General features: G+C 50.4%; 1 protein-coding gene and 1 long non-coding RNA gene across 4 annotated transcripts in view; one reads left to right on the top strand and one right to left on the bottom strand.

Annotated features, from left to right (window-relative positions):
- The window catches only part of LOC122891199, a 32,219-nt gene extending 26,353 nt beyond the window's left edge, over positions 1-5,866 (bottom strand). Inside the window, exons 1-2 of one of the 2 annotated variants that reach the window (XR_006381256.1) lie at positions 5,794-5,866; positions 4,151-4,331 (exon numbers count right to left, since the gene is read on the bottom strand). This is a non-coding gene — a long non-coding RNA (uncharacterized LOC122891199). Of the gene's footprint in view, positions 1-4,150; positions 5,006-5,793 lie in introns of those variants that run through there. The other variant, XR_006381255.1, reaches the window with a different exon arrangement.
- Positions 5,867-9,789: 3,923 nt separating this feature from the next.
- TEAD4 (TEA domain transcription factor 4) overlaps positions 9,790-17,292 on the top strand; it is a 63,487-nt gene continuing 55,984 nt past the window's right edge. Inside the window, exon 1 of one of the 2 annotated variants that reach the window (XM_044226688.1) lies at positions 9,790-10,330. In XM_044226688.1, the coding sequence (XP_044082623.1) occupies positions 10,255-10,330 (76 nt within the window). In that variant the 5' untranslated portion in view covers positions 9,790-10,254. The remainder of the gene's footprint in view (positions 10,331-17,292) is intronic. The other variant, XM_044226686.1, reaches the window with a different exon arrangement.

The following is a 17,292-nucleotide window of genomic DNA, read 5'->3' as shown; positions in this document are numbered from 1 at the left end:
CGCAGATAAAGAACGTTCCACGTGGAAGTTGTTCCTTGCCCAGCTCCCTCATTTGACTGTTAGTCTCTCCTGGGGCAGGGATGGGGATTTTTCTCTGTTTCTCCTTTGTGCCTCCCTAGCACAGTGCCAAGGACATCATCTGTGTTCAATGAATGCGGAGTGGGAAGATGAGTGAGAGGATGCTGGGCTCATGGTCTAAGTGTGCCCAAGGTTACAATCGGCATGTGCCTGAGCTGTCATTTGAACCCAGACCTTCTGCGTTAATTTTCAAATGATTGCCTCAATAGCTACTGAAAATAACACTTGTAACTGAATAAGAATGGAGAAAGCTTTTCCTTCCTTTTGATTTTTTTTTTTTTTTCTGGAAGTCTTAGATAGCTGATCCTAAAGACCCCCTGGGAACCTCAGAGAAACTCTCACGTGAGAACTGGGTGGGGAAGGCCCCAACCTCCGGCCTCTGGAAAGGAATGGTTTGTTTTGTTTTGGGCTGTAAATACACTGCATGAGTTTGCAAGGGCTGGGCTGGCATAGCAAACTACCACGGACTGGGTGGCTTAAACGGAAGTTGACTTCTCACAGTTTGCGGGGCTAGAAGACAGAGACCAAGGGGTTGGCATGTTTGGTCTCTCCTGAGGCCTCTCTGCTTGGCTTGCAGATGGCGACCTTCTTCCTGTGTCTGCACATGGCCCCCCTCTGTGGTGGCCTGTGTCCTTCCTGACCTCTCTCCTTATAAGGGCATGGGTCAACTGAGATGTGAGCCCACCCTAAAGACCCCCTTTTAACTTAATCACCTCTGTAAAGACATTATCTCCAGATCCACTCCTACTCCAAAGTACTGAGGATGAGGACTTCAATGTGTGAATTTGGGGGAGACACAATTCAGTCCCTTGCCTCTCCAGTTCCCTAAATAGACCGCGAGTCCATCCTTCCACATTTTTCTGTGACAAAGAGATAACAGAACTTATATTCTGCTTATCAAATTACAGGCTACTTTCATTCAATAGAGAAAGAAAGATGGCAAACACCTTTGGTAAATGTCTGCTTTGTTCTTCAGAACACAAGATGCACTTCGGTTGATATGGAGTGAGAAGTCTTCTTAGGGAAAAGCAAACAGAAGTCTGGAGAGGTTGAAAAAGGAGAAGGAGGGGCGCGTGGGTGGCTCAGTGGGTTGGGCCTCTGCCTTTGGCTGGGGTCGTGATCTCAGGGTCCTGGGATAGAGTCCTACCTCGGGCTCTCTGCTTGGCGGGGAGCCTGCTTCCTCCTCTCTCTCTCTGCCTGCCTCTCTACTTGTGATCTCTCTCTGTCAAATAAATAAATAAAATCTTAAAAAAAAAAAAAAAGGAGAAGGAACTCAAGTTCCAGGGACCCCAACCACAAGAGGAGTCAGGCACATTAACAGCGTTGCAGGTGGGCGGGGGGCCTGCTGTGGAGATATTTGGAAAGAGTATAGGTGGCTTTTACCTAGCAGCTAGGGAGCCATCTTCTCCTTGTCACTGTGTTCTTAGGCCATCAAATCCAGTTGTGGGTGGTTTTTAAAGAAAGGTGTGATAAAATTAGGGAAAGGTTCTAGTCACATTATTCCCCCCTCCCCATCGTAAAAGTACCAGTTTGTTGCCTATAGAAGGCAGAAGACTGAAATACAAAAGACTAAAGAAGGAAATAATAACACCCGAAAGGAAGGTAACATTGTATATCAACTCTACTTCAGCAAAAAAATAGAGTGAAAATGAGAGGGCGCCTGGGTGGCTCATTCTGTGAGCGTCTGACTCTTGGTTTCCAATCAGGTAATGATCTCAGGGTGGGGAGACTGAACCCTGAGTCTGGCTCTGAGCTTAGTGGGGCAGTCTGCTTGAGAATCTCTTTCCCTCTCCCTCCCCCCTAATGCTCCCTCTTCTTGCTTCGGCACACATTCTTTCTCTCTGATACATAAAATCTTTTTAAAAAAGGAATGAAAATCGGGGCATCTGGGTGGCTCAGTGGGTTAAAGCCTCTGCCTTAGGCTCAGGTCATGGTCTCAGGGTCCTGGGATGGAACCCCACATCGGGCTCTCTGCTCAGCAGGGGGCCTGCTTCCCTTCCTCTCTCTCTGCCTGCCTCTCTGCCTACTTGTGATCTCTGTCAAATAAAAAATAAATAAAATCTTTTAAAAAAAAGAATGAAAATGAGAAAACAAAAATCCAATTAATCTTCAACCTGTCAGAGATAATCACTCTAAAATACTTCCCAATGTATTTTATTTTAAAAAAGATTTTATTTATTTATTTGACAGAGAAAGACACAGTGAGAGAGAGAGCACAAGCAGGGGGACTAGGAGAGGGAAAGCGGGCTCCATCCCAGGACACTGGGATCATGACCTAAGCCAAAGGCAGATGCTTAATGCTTAATGACCGAGCAACCCAGGCACCCTCGATTTATTTTTCAGAAACAGGATTATCCCACATACTGCTCTTAGAATCTATATTTCCATTTATATCGTGAACAATGTCTACTTTGTTTCTGGTTTACTTTGAAAAGTCTTGTTATTAATAACTGAAAAGAATTCCATCACATAGATGTGGTTGAACTTGTTTAAAACATATAGGTAATTTGTTTAACCATGACCATGCAGTTTTGAAAAACAAAATTTATTAAAGGAGTGGAAATAATACCAAATGACATCTGATAAAAATAATATAAATTTTTACTGTAATTTTGGAGTGTAGACAATTCAAATATCCTCGACACATGAAGCCCAGCTCTGACGGCAGCCCTGCCCTCCTCCTGCACCATTCAGCATGAAGCCTGGGTGAGATGCAGTTGTAGGACAGGGTGGCGTGGTCTGGTTCACTAAGAAGTGAAGTGAGTTGTGGATTATAAGGTGTCATTTGAGGGGAGCCATATGTATCTCTTCCAGCTTGATTCAGACAGATGCAATAATTCCACCAGCAAATTCATTCCTGAGGGTCACTGAAATCTTAAGAAAGGTTTTACCCTAGTAGGGGCAGGGCATGTGTATTAAGATAAGTCAGTCTTGAAACTTCAGAGTTTCCAAGTCTGAGAACTTTAGCCAAAGGGACCACGACAGCCTAGGAAATGAGATTCCTGAAGGTGTAGGACTTTCTAGAAGCCTGTAAGGGTATGGACCAGGAGACCAAGCTCCTGAAGGCACACTATTCTAACCTGGGTCATTTAGGGTCTCAGAGACCAAGATTTGAAGAGAATAAGCCAATCTGACCTCTGGATTTCCTCCCGCCAATCTGGGCTAGCCGTGACACTCCAAGGTTGCTTTATCGTCTCCCGTTTGGACTCTGCCTTGCCTTCCTCGAAACCTCTGAACCTTGGCTGAACTCAGTTCCCAACTAACCTGTTTCTCCTGGTATTTGAATTTTTACCTCCGTGAATGGCACCACCAATCGTTCAGCTGTGAAAGCTTAGTGAGTTTGGTTTCCTCTCTCATCCTCACAGACAACCTAGTTAGCAATTCTTGTTGATTTTGCCTGTGGGCTCTTTCTGAGACCCTTCCCTCACGGTCAAGCTCAGGAGCACAGCCTGAGCTTAGGGCACCCTGACTCTCCAATCCACAGACACCATGGCCAGAGGGGTCTTCTAACGCTCCTACCGATTATGCCACACCTGCGTCAAAATGGCATTCCCAATGCCCAAACTCTTGAGCACGGGATTCAATGGTCCCCACAACCTGGCACCCACTTATTGCAATCTATTCTTCCAGCTCACCAGTTTACAGGACTTTTCCTGAACACCCTGTGTGTACACACTGCTCTATTTTTGTGGCTCTTCTGCCCTCTTAAGTTCTTGTTTATCCTTCAAGAGCTGGCAAATGTCGCCTCTGTAACTGGGAATTCGTTGTTCCTTCCCTTGGGTTCCCTTTGAGCTCAGTATGACTGTCCTCGCACCTAGACTGCGAACTTCTTGAGGGTGGGGACCTATCCCTTGCACTTAGCATGGTGCTCAAAGTCAAAGAGACACTCAGCAAATAATTATTGCATTAGATAGCCAGTGTTTACAGTCTGTACTTCCTTAGGTGCCTATATACTGCCCTGCAGTCTTTTCATGTCTGTGAGGTGTGACCGAGCCCTGATGTGACTCATTATTGACTAAACATACCAGAATTTATGTAATCAAACCTGAGCTGCTTCCTTCAAAATATTCACCTTACGAGATGGGATTCTTCATCCAGCGATGCTGTCATCCCTCCAAACACCTTTGGAGCACTTCTCTCTTGGAAACAATTTTGCCATCTATAGTACTCTCTTTTCAATCTCCTCTGTGGTGGTTTTTTGGGTTTCTATTTATTCAGCATTGATTAAGTGCTTATCTATCCTGGGCACCAAGCTGGTGGGGGTGAAAGATAAGATTAATCAGACACTGACTCTGTCTTCAAAGAAGTTTCTGTTCGCTTACGGAGATAAGATCTGGATTACCACCGTGATGCAAGGTGAAGTGATAATGTTCCCTCAGGGTTGGATCTGATTTTTGGAAAAAGCCAAAAGTCCTTTGGTTTCAGCCTCCCAGCAAAGGGAAAGACAGAGAAGTCTGCGATAACACGCTGCTTTGAGCCAGTGTGTTCTCAGCACTTCGAGAAGGAGCCCAGCGCGTTTCCAGCACCCTTCTGCCCAACTAGACTAAACTGACTGGCACGTTCGTTTCAAACCCAGATCCCCACCTTGTGGCAATGCTCTTCTACGTACGGAGTGTTCCCAGCTAAAGCTGAGCTCTTTGAGGTCTTATTTTAATTTTTGTTTTCACAGCATCTGGGTGACATCAAATATATGTCGGATAAATAGTCATTGAGTTACTGAGCCCAAGAGGTGTCTCCCCGTGCCACACGGACTTCACACCGAGGGTCCTCTCCCCATGAGCTTTACACTCGTGGTAGGGACAGACGATAACGACCGAAAGGACCAACGCCGGGGAGGGCACGCGTGGGGGCACTGGCGGCGGATCTGGGACCAGAGCCCGGGAGTTCCTGCTTCCTGGTTCCCCGGAGCGAGTGTCCTTTGGTGGGAGCCGCGGGGAAGGGAGCAGCCCTTCCTGCGCGTTGGGCGCCCGCCCCTTCCCCGGCCTCCCAGGGACTTGTGCGGAGCAGCGGCGGCCGGGGACGCCGAGCGTGGCAGGGCCACTCACAGGAGCCCCCCCTCTCCCGCAACCCGGTTATGAGGAAGGCTTTCAGCTCCTGGGAAAGGCAGTCGGAGACTGGGCCAGGACAGGCCGGAACCCGGGGGCTCCAGGACGAGGAAGAGAGTCGCGGCCGGGGGATCCAAGGGAAAGTCCGGGTACCGGGGAGCCGCGGAGGCAGCGTCCAAGCCGAGGGGTCCGAGCCGCCCGGCCGCGGTCCCGCCGCGCCGCCGCGCGCGCGCCTCCCCTCCCCCGCCGGCCCCGCCCCCGCCCCCGCCTGGCCGCCCCCTCCCCCAGCAGCCCAGTCTCCTCCCCGAGGGGCCCGGGGCAGGGCAGCCCCTCCCTCCGGCTCCCTCCCTCCCTCAGCGAGGCACATCTCATACCAGCCCTCATTCCGCACATTCCGGGCGTCCTCCTTTCAAACTCCAGGCCAGGGGGCGGGCAGGGCCCGAGCTCCCGGCTCCCGCCGCCCGCGGCCGCGTCCCCCAGGTGAGTGGCGCCCGCCCCGCCGCGCGCGCCGCCCCCCCGCCGCGCGCCGGCCCCTGGGCCGCGTGCGCCGCGGCTCTTTTCTTCCCCGGTCGCCCTTCCCGCCCCGGACCTCTCGGCCCGGCCGGCGCCCCCGCTGCCCTCCCTTCCGCCGCTGGCCCCCGAGCTGCCTTCCTCTAGCCGGTTGACTCACTCCTCCAGGAATAGGGAGCTCCCGTGCTTTCCCGTCAGTCCCATTCTGGGAAAACTCCTCCCTCGGCGCGCTCCGCTCCGCTCGGCTTGGCGCGCCAGCCCCCGGCGGGAGGGCTCCGGCCGCCCGCCCTCTCTCCCTTCTCCCCGCCGGGCTGGTGGTCCCCCGGGCCGCCGCGGGGCTCGGCGCGCTGCCCTCTATCGTCCCGCAGTGCCGTCGCCGCCCCCGGCAGCTCAGCGGAGCCGCGGCGACGAGTTGGCGCGCGCGGGGGACCCCGCGGAGCGGGCTTAGCGCCTCCGCCCCACCTTCCCGCACCCTGGGACCGGTAAGGCTGCGGCGCGGGCGCTCGAGGACCTGGCCGGAGTGCTGGCATCGGGCGGGGCGTGGGGAGCTCGCCCGGCACGTGGAGGCGGCGCGGACCTCGGGCTAGGGCCGGCCCGAGGGTGGTGGACGAGAGGGGCTTCGCGCGAGGGGGTCCCGGAAGCCGAAGGCCCCCAGCACCCTTGCCTCGTTTCTGCCGGGCTTTTTTCTGACTTGGGAGAGCGAGTCCTGAAGGTAGTGGGTGGGCTGGTGTGAATGCCGAGGCTTTGCGCAAGTGGAGGAGAGCCCTCCGGAGGGTCCCCTGCTCCCCGGGGCTGGAGAATCCTGTTGTACTCCACGGTGGGGACCAGCCCGAGGGAGGAGAGCTCCCAGACCCGGCGCGCGCCTTTCCCAGGGACACAGGCTCCCTGCACATGTGTGGAAAGGGGATTCCGGTCACACACAGTGGTTGTCTGATGCGTTCATGTGACCGCCCGACAGTCCCCTCTCCCGAGCTTTGGGTGTATGTGTCGGTGCCAGTAGGCGTATTTGTTTGTGTTGAACGTGAGTGTGTTTCCACTCGAGAAGAGTGCTGTCTGAAAGTCTGAGTGCCTCTAAGTTCCTGTGCAGTGCCACGTCTGTATGTACGTGTATTTCTCCGGAGGATGTTGGTTCTGCAGGACTGTTTTTCCTGCCTGCATGACCATGGGCAAGAGACCGTGTCTCTGTTGTATGTGTGCAGGGATAATTGCCCTGTGGTTGCTGGAGTGTGTGGTCCCCAGGCTCCATTCGCCCTGGACTGGACAGAGCTGGAAGGAAGCTGTCCACACCTGCCTCCTCCAGGCAGCTGTCTTTCTGAGGGCAAGTGGGTTCTGTTCTTGCCTGAAACAATCCAAAGAGCAAGGTGGGAGAAGACTAAAGGAAACTGAGATCATTGTCTAGCGGTGATGGGATGGACTGTTGATAGAAGTGGAGATGTTTCCAGAACTGTCTTGAATCTTGAGAGGTGTGTGGCCAGCGCTTTTCAAGTTGGCCCTGAGGACAAAGAGAATGGGTGTATACCAGCCTGAACTTATTTTCTGCTGGTCACTGTCCTTGGAGCTAGCTACCCAACAGTCAAATGGGAGAATCCTAATTCTTTACACTTTGCGGTGGGAAAGGAGTAACTGCGCGCATGCTTTAGTGCCGGGCAGGGGAGGGAAGGGAAGGGCTGCCTCTCATTTGCTAGTGGACCTGCGGGAAGACACTTCTGGGTGTCTTTGGTGTCCCCATCTCTTCCTTTCTGTTTTGCTTTTCTGTTGTTGTTGGTCTTTCTCCATTTGGGTTTTTTTTTTTTTTTTTTTTTATCATTTGAAATTAGTTTAGAGGCAGAAACTGGGCAGGGAGGGAGTCTGTCCGGCTCTCTGGCTGTCCCGAAGATTGGCAGAAGTGACATAGTATGTGATGGTGTTGGTAGGGGGGCACTGGCAGATCGGGTACAGAGTTCTTTCTTCATTCCCACAACAAGGTGATGGGTAATGTCGAGGACTCTTGGAAGGAAAAAACACAACACTCTCAGAGGGGTGGTGGCTGGTAGCTGCTCCTTCATGCTCCCCCCCACCAGCAGGGGGGGCGGTACAGATGATTCAGTGAGAGTCACCTCACCTGCTTAGACCAGGTGTGCACCTAGAGCTTTGAAGGCATCGGGTCTCAGGGCAGCATTGATGGGATAGAAAAGATACAGATTTGGGGCTGGACATACTGGGGTGCAAATCCCGACAGTCAGGTGACAATTGTTAAGGCCCTCAGGCTAGTTTCCTGATGAGTAATATGGGAAGGGAGTAATTAAAATCCATCTCAAGCATTTGTTGTGAAAATTGGGTGTTTGCCAACTACCCAGCACACAGTATGGCCCATTCTAGACTCAGTAGCCGGTATTTCCTAAGCATATTTCGGCATGGAACCTCTTTTTTTCCTAAGAACTTCTCTGAACACCCTTTGACAAACCCTGACCTGTTCATTTGTGTTTACTTAGCAAACAGGAATCGAGCCTTTGCCATAGGCCAGACCCTGTATGATATTCTTCATCCTTAGGAACCAAGGTAGCTGGTGGCCCAGGTGGAGGTGGAGGCAGGGCTTTGTCCTGGGGAGCACAGGGTCTGCAACTCCTTTGCTCTAACTCCAGTTTTGCCTTGTCCCCCGCAGGGTGAACCTGCTGAATGTTATTGGACACTATGATGTTAGCATCTAACTCCCTCATTTTAAAAGACAAGGAAACTCCTGGGTGGCTCAGGCAGTTAAGTATCTGCCTTGGGCTCAGGTCATGATCCCAGGGTCCTGGGATGGAGTCCTGCTTCTCCCTCTGCCTGCCGCTCCCCCTGCTTGTGCGTTCTCTCTCTCTCTCTCTCTCTCTCTCTCACTCTGACAAATAAATAAAAATCTTTGAAGACAGGGAAACTAGCAGGTCAGTAACTTGCTTAAGAAAGCACAACCAGTGAATGACAGAGCTGGGACTAGAGTCCATTCTGTTCTCACTTCACATTCTGTCTTCTCCTCTGTGGATCCTAATGCTCAGACCCCCACCCCCCGCCCCCTGCCAGCCCCTTTCATCTGATAGGTGTGGGGGCTAGAGCTGTCTGGCTTGGTCTCCCGTCTTGTGGCTCAGATGGGAGGCAGAAATACTCCCTTTTGTCTCAGCAGAAAGCACAGAACTATAGAATCTGAGAATGCCGACTTGGGAAGGGGTCCTCTGGGGATACTTAAATGCACCCTCCGTTTGCCTCACTGGTTTGTACATTACTTGGCCAGGTGGAGAAGGGTTTCCCTATCTTTCTAGATCTCCCGGGATGCAAATGTCGCAACCTCCCTCGACTTCCATTCTGGAGTCTTGCACTGGTGACCAGCACAGAGTGGTACCTGTTGCCTAATCAGCGGCTCCTCTCCTCCTTCTCCGTGCAAGTGGAGGACAGGGGTCACCAGCTTTGCTTCATGGCCTTTCCTGTAGTTGAGGTCAGTCTGGGGGCAGTGGGAAATTCAGGGCTTGTGAGGGTGGCTTTACCTTGCTTGTCTGGCTTTGCCCCCCATGACCCTTTGTTGGCAGGGGTTGGGAAGACAGCTCCCTTTTAAAGCTCTGAAATTGGAGCTGAACAGCTGCTCTCTGGTGCCCCCCTCCTTCCCCCCCAGGGGTTTAGCCAGCTCAGGGGCCCAGGTGGAGGTGGGGGCAGGGCTTTGTCCCTGGGCAGTGCGGTCTCCAACTCTGTGTTCTAATTCCAGCTTTGCCTTGACCTCTTCTGAAATGACAGTTCTCCCCTTGCTTTTGGTTTTTCTATTTAGATATTAAGGGGATTCTAATCACCTCCTGGGTGATAGGGTCCTGGAGCCTTCAGCTGATAGCAACTGGATCTTTGGGAACATTTCCACTGGAATTCCAGTCCCTAAGATGGGTGCCCACATCCTCCTGTCTTTAACACAGGCAGGCCTCTGTTAAGGCAGGAGGACTGGCCAGCTCCATCACTGTGCTGAGGGTGGGCGGGCCCCCATGGGTGGGGACCTGGCTTCCTTTGACCCAAACTTCACGGGAACAATAGACTTCAGAGGAGTCACCAGAGGCAGGAAATGGGAGCTGTGCTAAGGCAGGGTGACCCTCCTGTGAGATGAGATTGCATATCCGGGCCGAAAGGAAAGGCAGGGTGTTGGGGGCAGTGCAAAGGGCACTGGGAGGGCTGATGACACATAGGGTGGGCCTCTCCTTCCCAGGGGGGCCTTTACTTAGAGTGAAACCAGAGCTGCTTAGAGCCCAGTATTTGGCAGAGCCGTCTGCTTTATGCCTTACCAGCAAAGGTACTGTGGTGTCTGCCAGCGTCCGCGTATACCAGGCTCACTCCTGCCAGAACCACGAAGTCCCCTGCCCTTCAAGCCCTCGAGAGGTCTTCATGAATTGTCCTGGCTGGGATAAAAGGCTAGTTTTGTTTCTTCCTGGCTGATCTCCATCTTGGCTTTGAGCCTTGAGTAATAGTTGCCGAGGGAGGCAATTTGTTCAGTAGGCAGAGCTCTGGGTAGGGAGACAACAGGCCTGGGTCAACTGGACAAGAACGTAAAGGGATTTTTTTTTTTTTTTTTTTTTTTTTAGCTACAGTCAGAGCACAAGATAACCAGGACAGGCAGGGGGAGATTCCTGCTTGAAACATGTGGTGGATGATTCTGGGAGGCAGAGCACACTTCTGTTGCCTTTCTCTCTGTGAAGGAAGAGCGAGCAGACTTGGTGAGAGGGCTCAGGAGAAGGAGCGGGCTTTGGGAGAAGGGAGACACTGCACCAACTTGCCTTTTGTGAGTCCCAGTGGCTGGGTTCTTACACATCAGGTTGGGGGGTCCTGTTAGCCGCTGCAGGCGTTAAGCAGAGACACCCTCTAGCATCTGGGGAGGGGCCCTGTGAAATCGGAGGGGGAGGTGGCAGGGGCACAATGATAACTGCTGTTACCATTTTTCCTTCATGTGGCCAAGAACTGGAAATGGCAGGCTGGTAAGCTTCTTATTGACGAAGGGACTCCAAAATGGCATTGAGAGAACTGCTCACCGACACGGTCACCCCACCAAGTTTTGGAAGCGTCATCTAGTTGAGGTTGGCGGAATGCTTAGAAAGGACATGGAGTCTCGTGATTTTTCTTGGGTCCAAGAGAAATGAATAGGTTTGGGCTGCTGCAGCAGGGATGTGGATTTATAGCGGGTGGAAGGGCCACCCTGGCTGCGCATACTGAGCTCAAGTCGCTGTTGTGGGGGGGGTGAGGAGGGAAGTGGAGGTCTCCAGTGATAGGCCATGAGGCTCTCATTTTGGCTTTGTCCTCTGTCAGTTCTGTGGGTGTCTAGGACAGCAAGCAAGCAAGGAGGACAGAGCCAGTCATCTTAATTGTCTAAATGCTGAGATTAAGCAGAAACAGGAGATGAAAAACCATTTTTTTCTGTTAAGATTAATACATGCTCATTGTAGAAAACTTTTGTACATTAAAGAAGGAAAAAAGGTACGTAATGCCACAACTCAAGGGTGAGCATGGTTAATATTTTGGCATATATCCCTCCAAATTTGTGTTTATGCAAATAAATTGATATATATTATATAATTGGAATGCTACTCTATCCTGTTTTTTTCCTCCTGAATACTATATAGTAAGTAATATCCCGTATCATAAAAAATAATTTAAAGGCATAATTATAAGGATCTTATATGAATACACCTTAATTTCTTTAACTGCACACTACCAAATTTTTTTTTTTTTTAAAGATTTTATTTATTCATTTTGACAGAGAGAAATTACAAGTAGACAGAGAGGCAGGCAGAGAGAGAGAGGGAAGCAGGCTCCCTGCTGAGCAGAGAGCCCGATGCGGGACTCGATCCCAGGACCCCGAGATCATGACCTGAGCCGAAGGCAGCGGCTTAACCCACTGAGCCACCCAGGCGCCCCCCAAATTTTTTTTTTTAAGAATTGAATTGCTTTTTAATTTTTAAATTTTTAAAAATTTTTAAGTATACGCAGGGAGTGTGGCAGAGGGAGAGGGAGAAACAGGCTCCCCACTGAGCAGGGAACCCCATTTGGGGCTCAATCCCAGGAACCTGAGATCATGACCTGAACCGAAGGTGAACGTTTAACCGACTGAGCCATGCAGGCACCCCCCCCCGCTTTTTTAAAAGATTTTATTTATTTATATGGCAGCGCACAAATGGGTAGCAGCAGGCAGAGAGAAAAGTGGGCTCCTCGCTGAAAAAGGAGCCTGATGCAGGACTCGATCTCAGGATCCTGAGATCATGATCTGAGCCAAAGGGGAACGCTTAACCGACTGAACCATCCAGGCATCCCATATCAAATGTTTTTGTAAGTTGTGTTCAATTTTTAGCCATTAAAAAATTACTTGACATTGAGTAATGTTAAATCTATATAGTTCTCTCAAAATGAACTAAAAAAGATTTAAATATAAAATCCTGCATTTAAGTATGTACAGAATAGGAACTTACTATCAATTCTTGGGGAGAAAAACTTGGGACTTTGGCTAATGAAGGAAGGGGAAACGAGCATTTATTAAGTGCGTATCAGGTGCCAGTTCTAGACATTTCTGCCTGTATCACCGTGTTTAATTTTCATGGCAGCCCCATGAGATAGGGTTTGCTGGTTTGATTTTGTTTTGTTTTTTAACCTCTACAGAAGAGGAGGAAAATTACACAGAGATTAATTCTGGGGTTGGAGTTTGAACCCAGGTCAAACTGACTCTTCCCACTGCCCTGTTAAACCCGGGGCCTGTGTGGGCCAGTGGGGTGGTGGGGTCTGCGTCAAGAACCCTAGTCTGGGAAACTCTGGGGTGCTGTGGCCACATTGGGAGTCACGTCTGGTTTTGGGGGTGAGTACATCCTGACCTGTTAAGTACTGAGCTTGTGGATACTGTCAGTGTCTTAGTAGAGGGGCGATGGGGGGGGGTGGAACCTGTCCTGCCCTCAGGGTGCTGTCATATCTCAGGGCCAGAGGGAAGGCCCTCCTTGCAGCAAGGCTGTTCAGGTCTGTATGACTGTTTCACTCCGTGGCACAGCATGGCCCACATGGGAATTCATGATGCAGGATGATATACATAGAGCTTGCTGGAGCTGCTTTGGAGGAGAGGTTTCCCTAGTGAGTGGGAAATGGTGCCTCAAGGGCTTCTGCTGCCTCCATGTGGCCCTGGGCAGCAGGTGGGGCTTGCCCTAGGCTATGAGGGAGGGATTTTCCCACCTTGTGCTTTTGGGATTCCTGCTGGGAGGAGGTAAAGATAAACTCTCTGGAGCTGGAGGCAAGGCTGAGAGACTGTGGGGTGGGTAGTGGCCCTGTCTGAGGAGCTGGAGGAGACAGCGTGGGGAGCTGTGGGAGCCCCTGCCTGGCTCCCATCACGCACCAGCTGAATGAGCAGGTGTGAGGCTGGGACAGGGGAAGGTGGGTACTGGCCACAAGCACACACTCCAGAGCCATACTGCCCAATAGAAATATAGTGTAGGGGCGCCTGGATGGCTTGGAAGGTTGAGCATCTGCTTTGGCTCCCGTCATGATCTCCAGGTCTCGGAATCGAGTCCCGAGTCGGACTGCTGGTTTAGTGGGGTGTTTGCTTCTCCCTCTCCCACTGCCTCTCCCCCTGCTCATGCTTTATCTGTCTCAGATGAATAAATCTTCAAAAAAAGGAAAAAAGGGGCGCTTGGGTGGCTCAGTGGGTTAAGCTTCTGCCTTTGGCTCAGGTCATGATCCCAGGGTCCTAGGATTGAGCCCCACATCGGGCTCTCTGCTCAGAGGGAGTCTGCTTCCCCTCCCCCTCTCTACCTGCCTCTCTGCCTACTTGTGATCTCTCTCTCTCTCTCAAATAAATAAATAAAATCTTAAAAAAAAAAAAAAAAGGAAAAAAGAAATATAATGTAAGCCAGATAAGTAATTTTAAGTTCTCTAGGAGCCACTTTTAAGAAGTAAAAGGAGGGATGCCTGGGTGCTTCAGTCATTTAAGCAACTGCCTTTGGCAGGTCATGATCGCAAGGTCCTGGGATCAAACCCCTGCTCAGCAGAGAGCCTGCTTCTCCCTCTCCCTCTGCTGCTCCCCAGGCTTGTGCTCACTCACACTCTCTCTGATAAGTAAATAAATAAAATCTTTTAAAAAAATGTTCTCCACTATTAAAAATAAATGGGTTCCATACTTTAAAAAAAATTAAAAAATGTAAAAAGAAGGGATGCCTGGGTGGCTTAGTCTGTTAAGCATCTGCCCTCAGCTGAGGTCATGATCCCAGGGTCCTGGGATGGAGTCCTGCTTCTCCCTCTGCCTGCCACTCCCCCTGCTACTGCTCTCTCTCTCTCTCTGTCAACTAAAGAAAGAAAATCTTAAAAAAAAAAAGAAATTGGTAAAATGAATTTTTTAAAAAAAGATTTTATTTATTTATTTGACAGAGAGAGATCACAAGTAGATGGAGAGGCAGGCAGAGAGAGAGAGGGAAGCAGGCTCCCTGCTGAGCAGAGAGCCCGATGCGGGACTCCATCCCAGGACCCTGAGATCATGACCTGAGCCGAAGGCAGAGGCTTAAACCACTGAGCCACCCAGGCGCCCCGGTAAAATGAATTTTGATAACATATCAAACAACTGTCTTAAATATTGTTGTTTAAATGTGCTATTGATAGTAAAAAAAAATTAATGAGATAGTTTGTATTTTTTTCGTACAAAGTGTTGGGAATCAGGTGTGCGTTTTACACTTAACAACATATCTCAGTTTGGACCAGCTGCTTTTCAAGGGCTCAGTGGCCATATGTGGGTGGTGGCTAGTGTTTGGGCAGTACAGATTTACAGCCAGCCTGCCTCGGTTTGAATCCCTTTTCTGCCAGTTATCAAGCTATGGGGCCTTGGGCAAGTTCTCATCCACACTGTGTCTTACTCTCCCCCTCTGCCAGTAATTATTATAGAACCAACTTCATATGGTTAATGTGAAGATTAAATTAGTTAATATTTGTAATAAGCTTAGTTTTTTACCTGGCACATACTAAACACTATCTGTGTAAGTGTCCATCAAATAAATGACCCATAAATGGTCCTTAAACTCTTGACGGGCTAAGTTTGTAAGAGGAAGAGGCCAGGGATATGCTGGGAAGAAAGTCCTGGAGTGTCCCTGTGTTAGGTAGGCCGTGCCTCTCGCCCGTAGTTCTATGTAATGAAATTGCCTTCAGATCAAATGGACCTAATCTACTGTTGCTGAAAAGGAGGCCCGCCTTCTGGAAGTGAGAAGAAATGTCAGCATCCCTATGATAAGACATGTTCCAATCCAGCAATAGGTGTGTCCTACTTGAGGCTTGGAACTGTGCTGGGTGGCACGGAAGAGACAAAAGCATCCTCCGAAATGCTCCATCGTAAACTGCATGATGTCATGTTGGAATGGGGGTGAGGTCACTTCCAGCACTTGGAGGTTTAAGCAATAGTCGCGTTGCTTATGCAAGAGAGGAAGCAGAGCTCTATCAGTGGCTTCTGATACCCTCCTCAGAGCTCTGCCAGCCCCAGCACTGCCAGCATGCCTATGTTGGCATCGGCCCCCTCTGCCTGTACCTGCCCTCAGCCACTCCACAGGGGTCACAGAGCACCCACTGTGTGCCTGGCACTGTGCCAGGTGGCAGCGGTAGAAGCGTGGAACAGAAGACCTGGTCCCTGTCCTCCAGGGGCTTGCAGTCCAGCAGGGGAGACAGTCTGAGACACTGAAGACCTGCGAGAGTAAAGAAGGGCCGGTTAGGCGCCCGAACTAGTGCTGAGGGGATGTCTGGAGAAAGTGATTCATTTGATGGGGCTGGGAGGGGTCAGGGAAGGCTTCTCAGAGGAGGAGGCACTTGAGCTGGCTTTGAAGGATGGGTAGGGTTTCGACAGCTCTGCGTGTGCGTGTGCGTGAGCGGGAGCAAGAGGTGGCGGGGGGAGAAACAGAAAGAGATACAGGTGAGAAGATAAGAAAAATGGTGATTTCAGAGTCATGGACATAAAATTAGGGGAAGGGAGATAACTAAGCTTTAGAAGTGAAGTAGATTTGAGCCAGGTCCTCTGGGCAAAATGAGGAGGACTTTTTAAAAAAAACTTATCCTTAAATTCACATAGAGTAAAATTTACTCTTTCTGGTGTACAGTTCTGTGGGTTTTGACAAATGCAAAGTGTTGGGTATCCCCCAGCACAGTCAAGATACAGAATGGCTCCCTCTCCCCCAAAGAGTCCCTCATGCTGACACCCCTTTGTTATCTGTCCGTCTGTCCCCGTCCCCCTGTGCCCACCCCATGCCCGTCCCCTGACAACACAGATCTATCCACTCCTGTCATTGTGCCTTTTCAAGAATATCACGTGGACTCATACAGTGTGTAGCTGTGGTGTCTCCATGTTTCACTCAGCGCAGTGCCTTGGTTCATCCAATTCTGGGCATCAGGGTCTTGTTCCTTTTTTTATTAACATGTAATGTATTATTTGCTTCAAGGGTACAGGTCTGTGAATTGTCAGGGTTACACAGTTCCCAGTGCTCACCATAGCATAGCACACACCCTCCCCAATGTCCATCACCCTCCCCAATGTCCATCACCCAGCCACCCCATCCCTCCCCGCCACTCCCCAGCAGCCCTCAGTTTGCTTCCTGAGATTAAGAGTAGTTTGTTCCTTTTTATTGCTGCATAGTAGTCCATCATGCAGAGATCCTGCCGTGTGCTTACCCCATCACTGGTGGAAGGCCTTTAGGCTGTCTCCAGCCTTTGTTGATTTTGAATAAAGCTGCTGTGAACATTGGTGTATGGGTCTCTGTGTGAATACAGGCTTTCATTTCTCTTGGATAAAGAGCAAGGAGTGGGATTGTGGGGTCACATGGTGGTATATGTATGGTGGGTTAAGACGTACGTGCCTAGCTTTCTGCGCAAGCGTGCCGCTCTGCATTTCTACCAACCACGCAGGAGAGCTCTGGGGCTCTGTATCTTCAGCAGTGCTTGGTATTGCCTGCTTTCTTCTTGCTTCTGTCTTTGACATTCTAGTAGGGGGTGTAGTGGCATCTCATTGTGGTTTTAGTTGAACATTTTTATGTGTGTGCTTATTTGCCATTTTTACAACTTCTTTGCTGACATGCCTATCCATATCTTTCACCTGTTTTTTTCTTTTGATGGTTGTATTTTGAGAATTCTTTAGTATTCTGGATACAAGTCCCTTGTTGGACGTGCAATTTACACATTTTTGGAGAAAATTCATTTAAGTAGGAAATCTCCACAAGAAGACAGTGGGTGTGAGGGACTCAGAGCAAGGGAAGGGTTTGGTGTCCTGAGCCTTGGCCTTTCTTCCAGGGGTGGGGAACACCTGAGGAATGACCTTTGTGAAAGTAGAGAGGAGGAGGAGGGAACAGGGTCTTCTATGAAGTTCTTTTCCTGGCTGAGCACCTGCCCTTGAGTATGCTTCCGAATAGGAGGTACAGGTGGTTTCTTGCTTTGCTAAGTACCTGGTTTTCTGCTCACGGCCCCTGGCTCAAGCTGGGCTAGCCCCATCCAGAACTTGTGGATGCTTGTGCCCAGTCTGGGATCCAGCCATTCACGAGGCCTCGTTACCAAACTGGATGACCGAGTATTCTGGAATGGGAGGTGGGGTGATTATTGGGCCCTCAGAGTAAGCCACTGGGTAGGCGTGTGGCTGGTGCAAGAGAGAATCCATGTGGTGAGATTTCTGGGTCAGGGTGGGTCCTCTGTGTTG

Source organism: Neovison vison, chromosome 12 (assembly GCF_020171115.1).
Source record: "Neovison vison isolate M4711 chromosome 12, ASM_NN_V1, whole genome shotgun sequence".
NCBI lineage: Eukaryota > Metazoa > Chordata > Mammalia > Carnivora > Mustelidae > Neogale > Neogale vison.
Note: the sequence above shows the minus strand (reverse complement) of the source record. Positions and strands in the feature narration are given on the sequence as shown.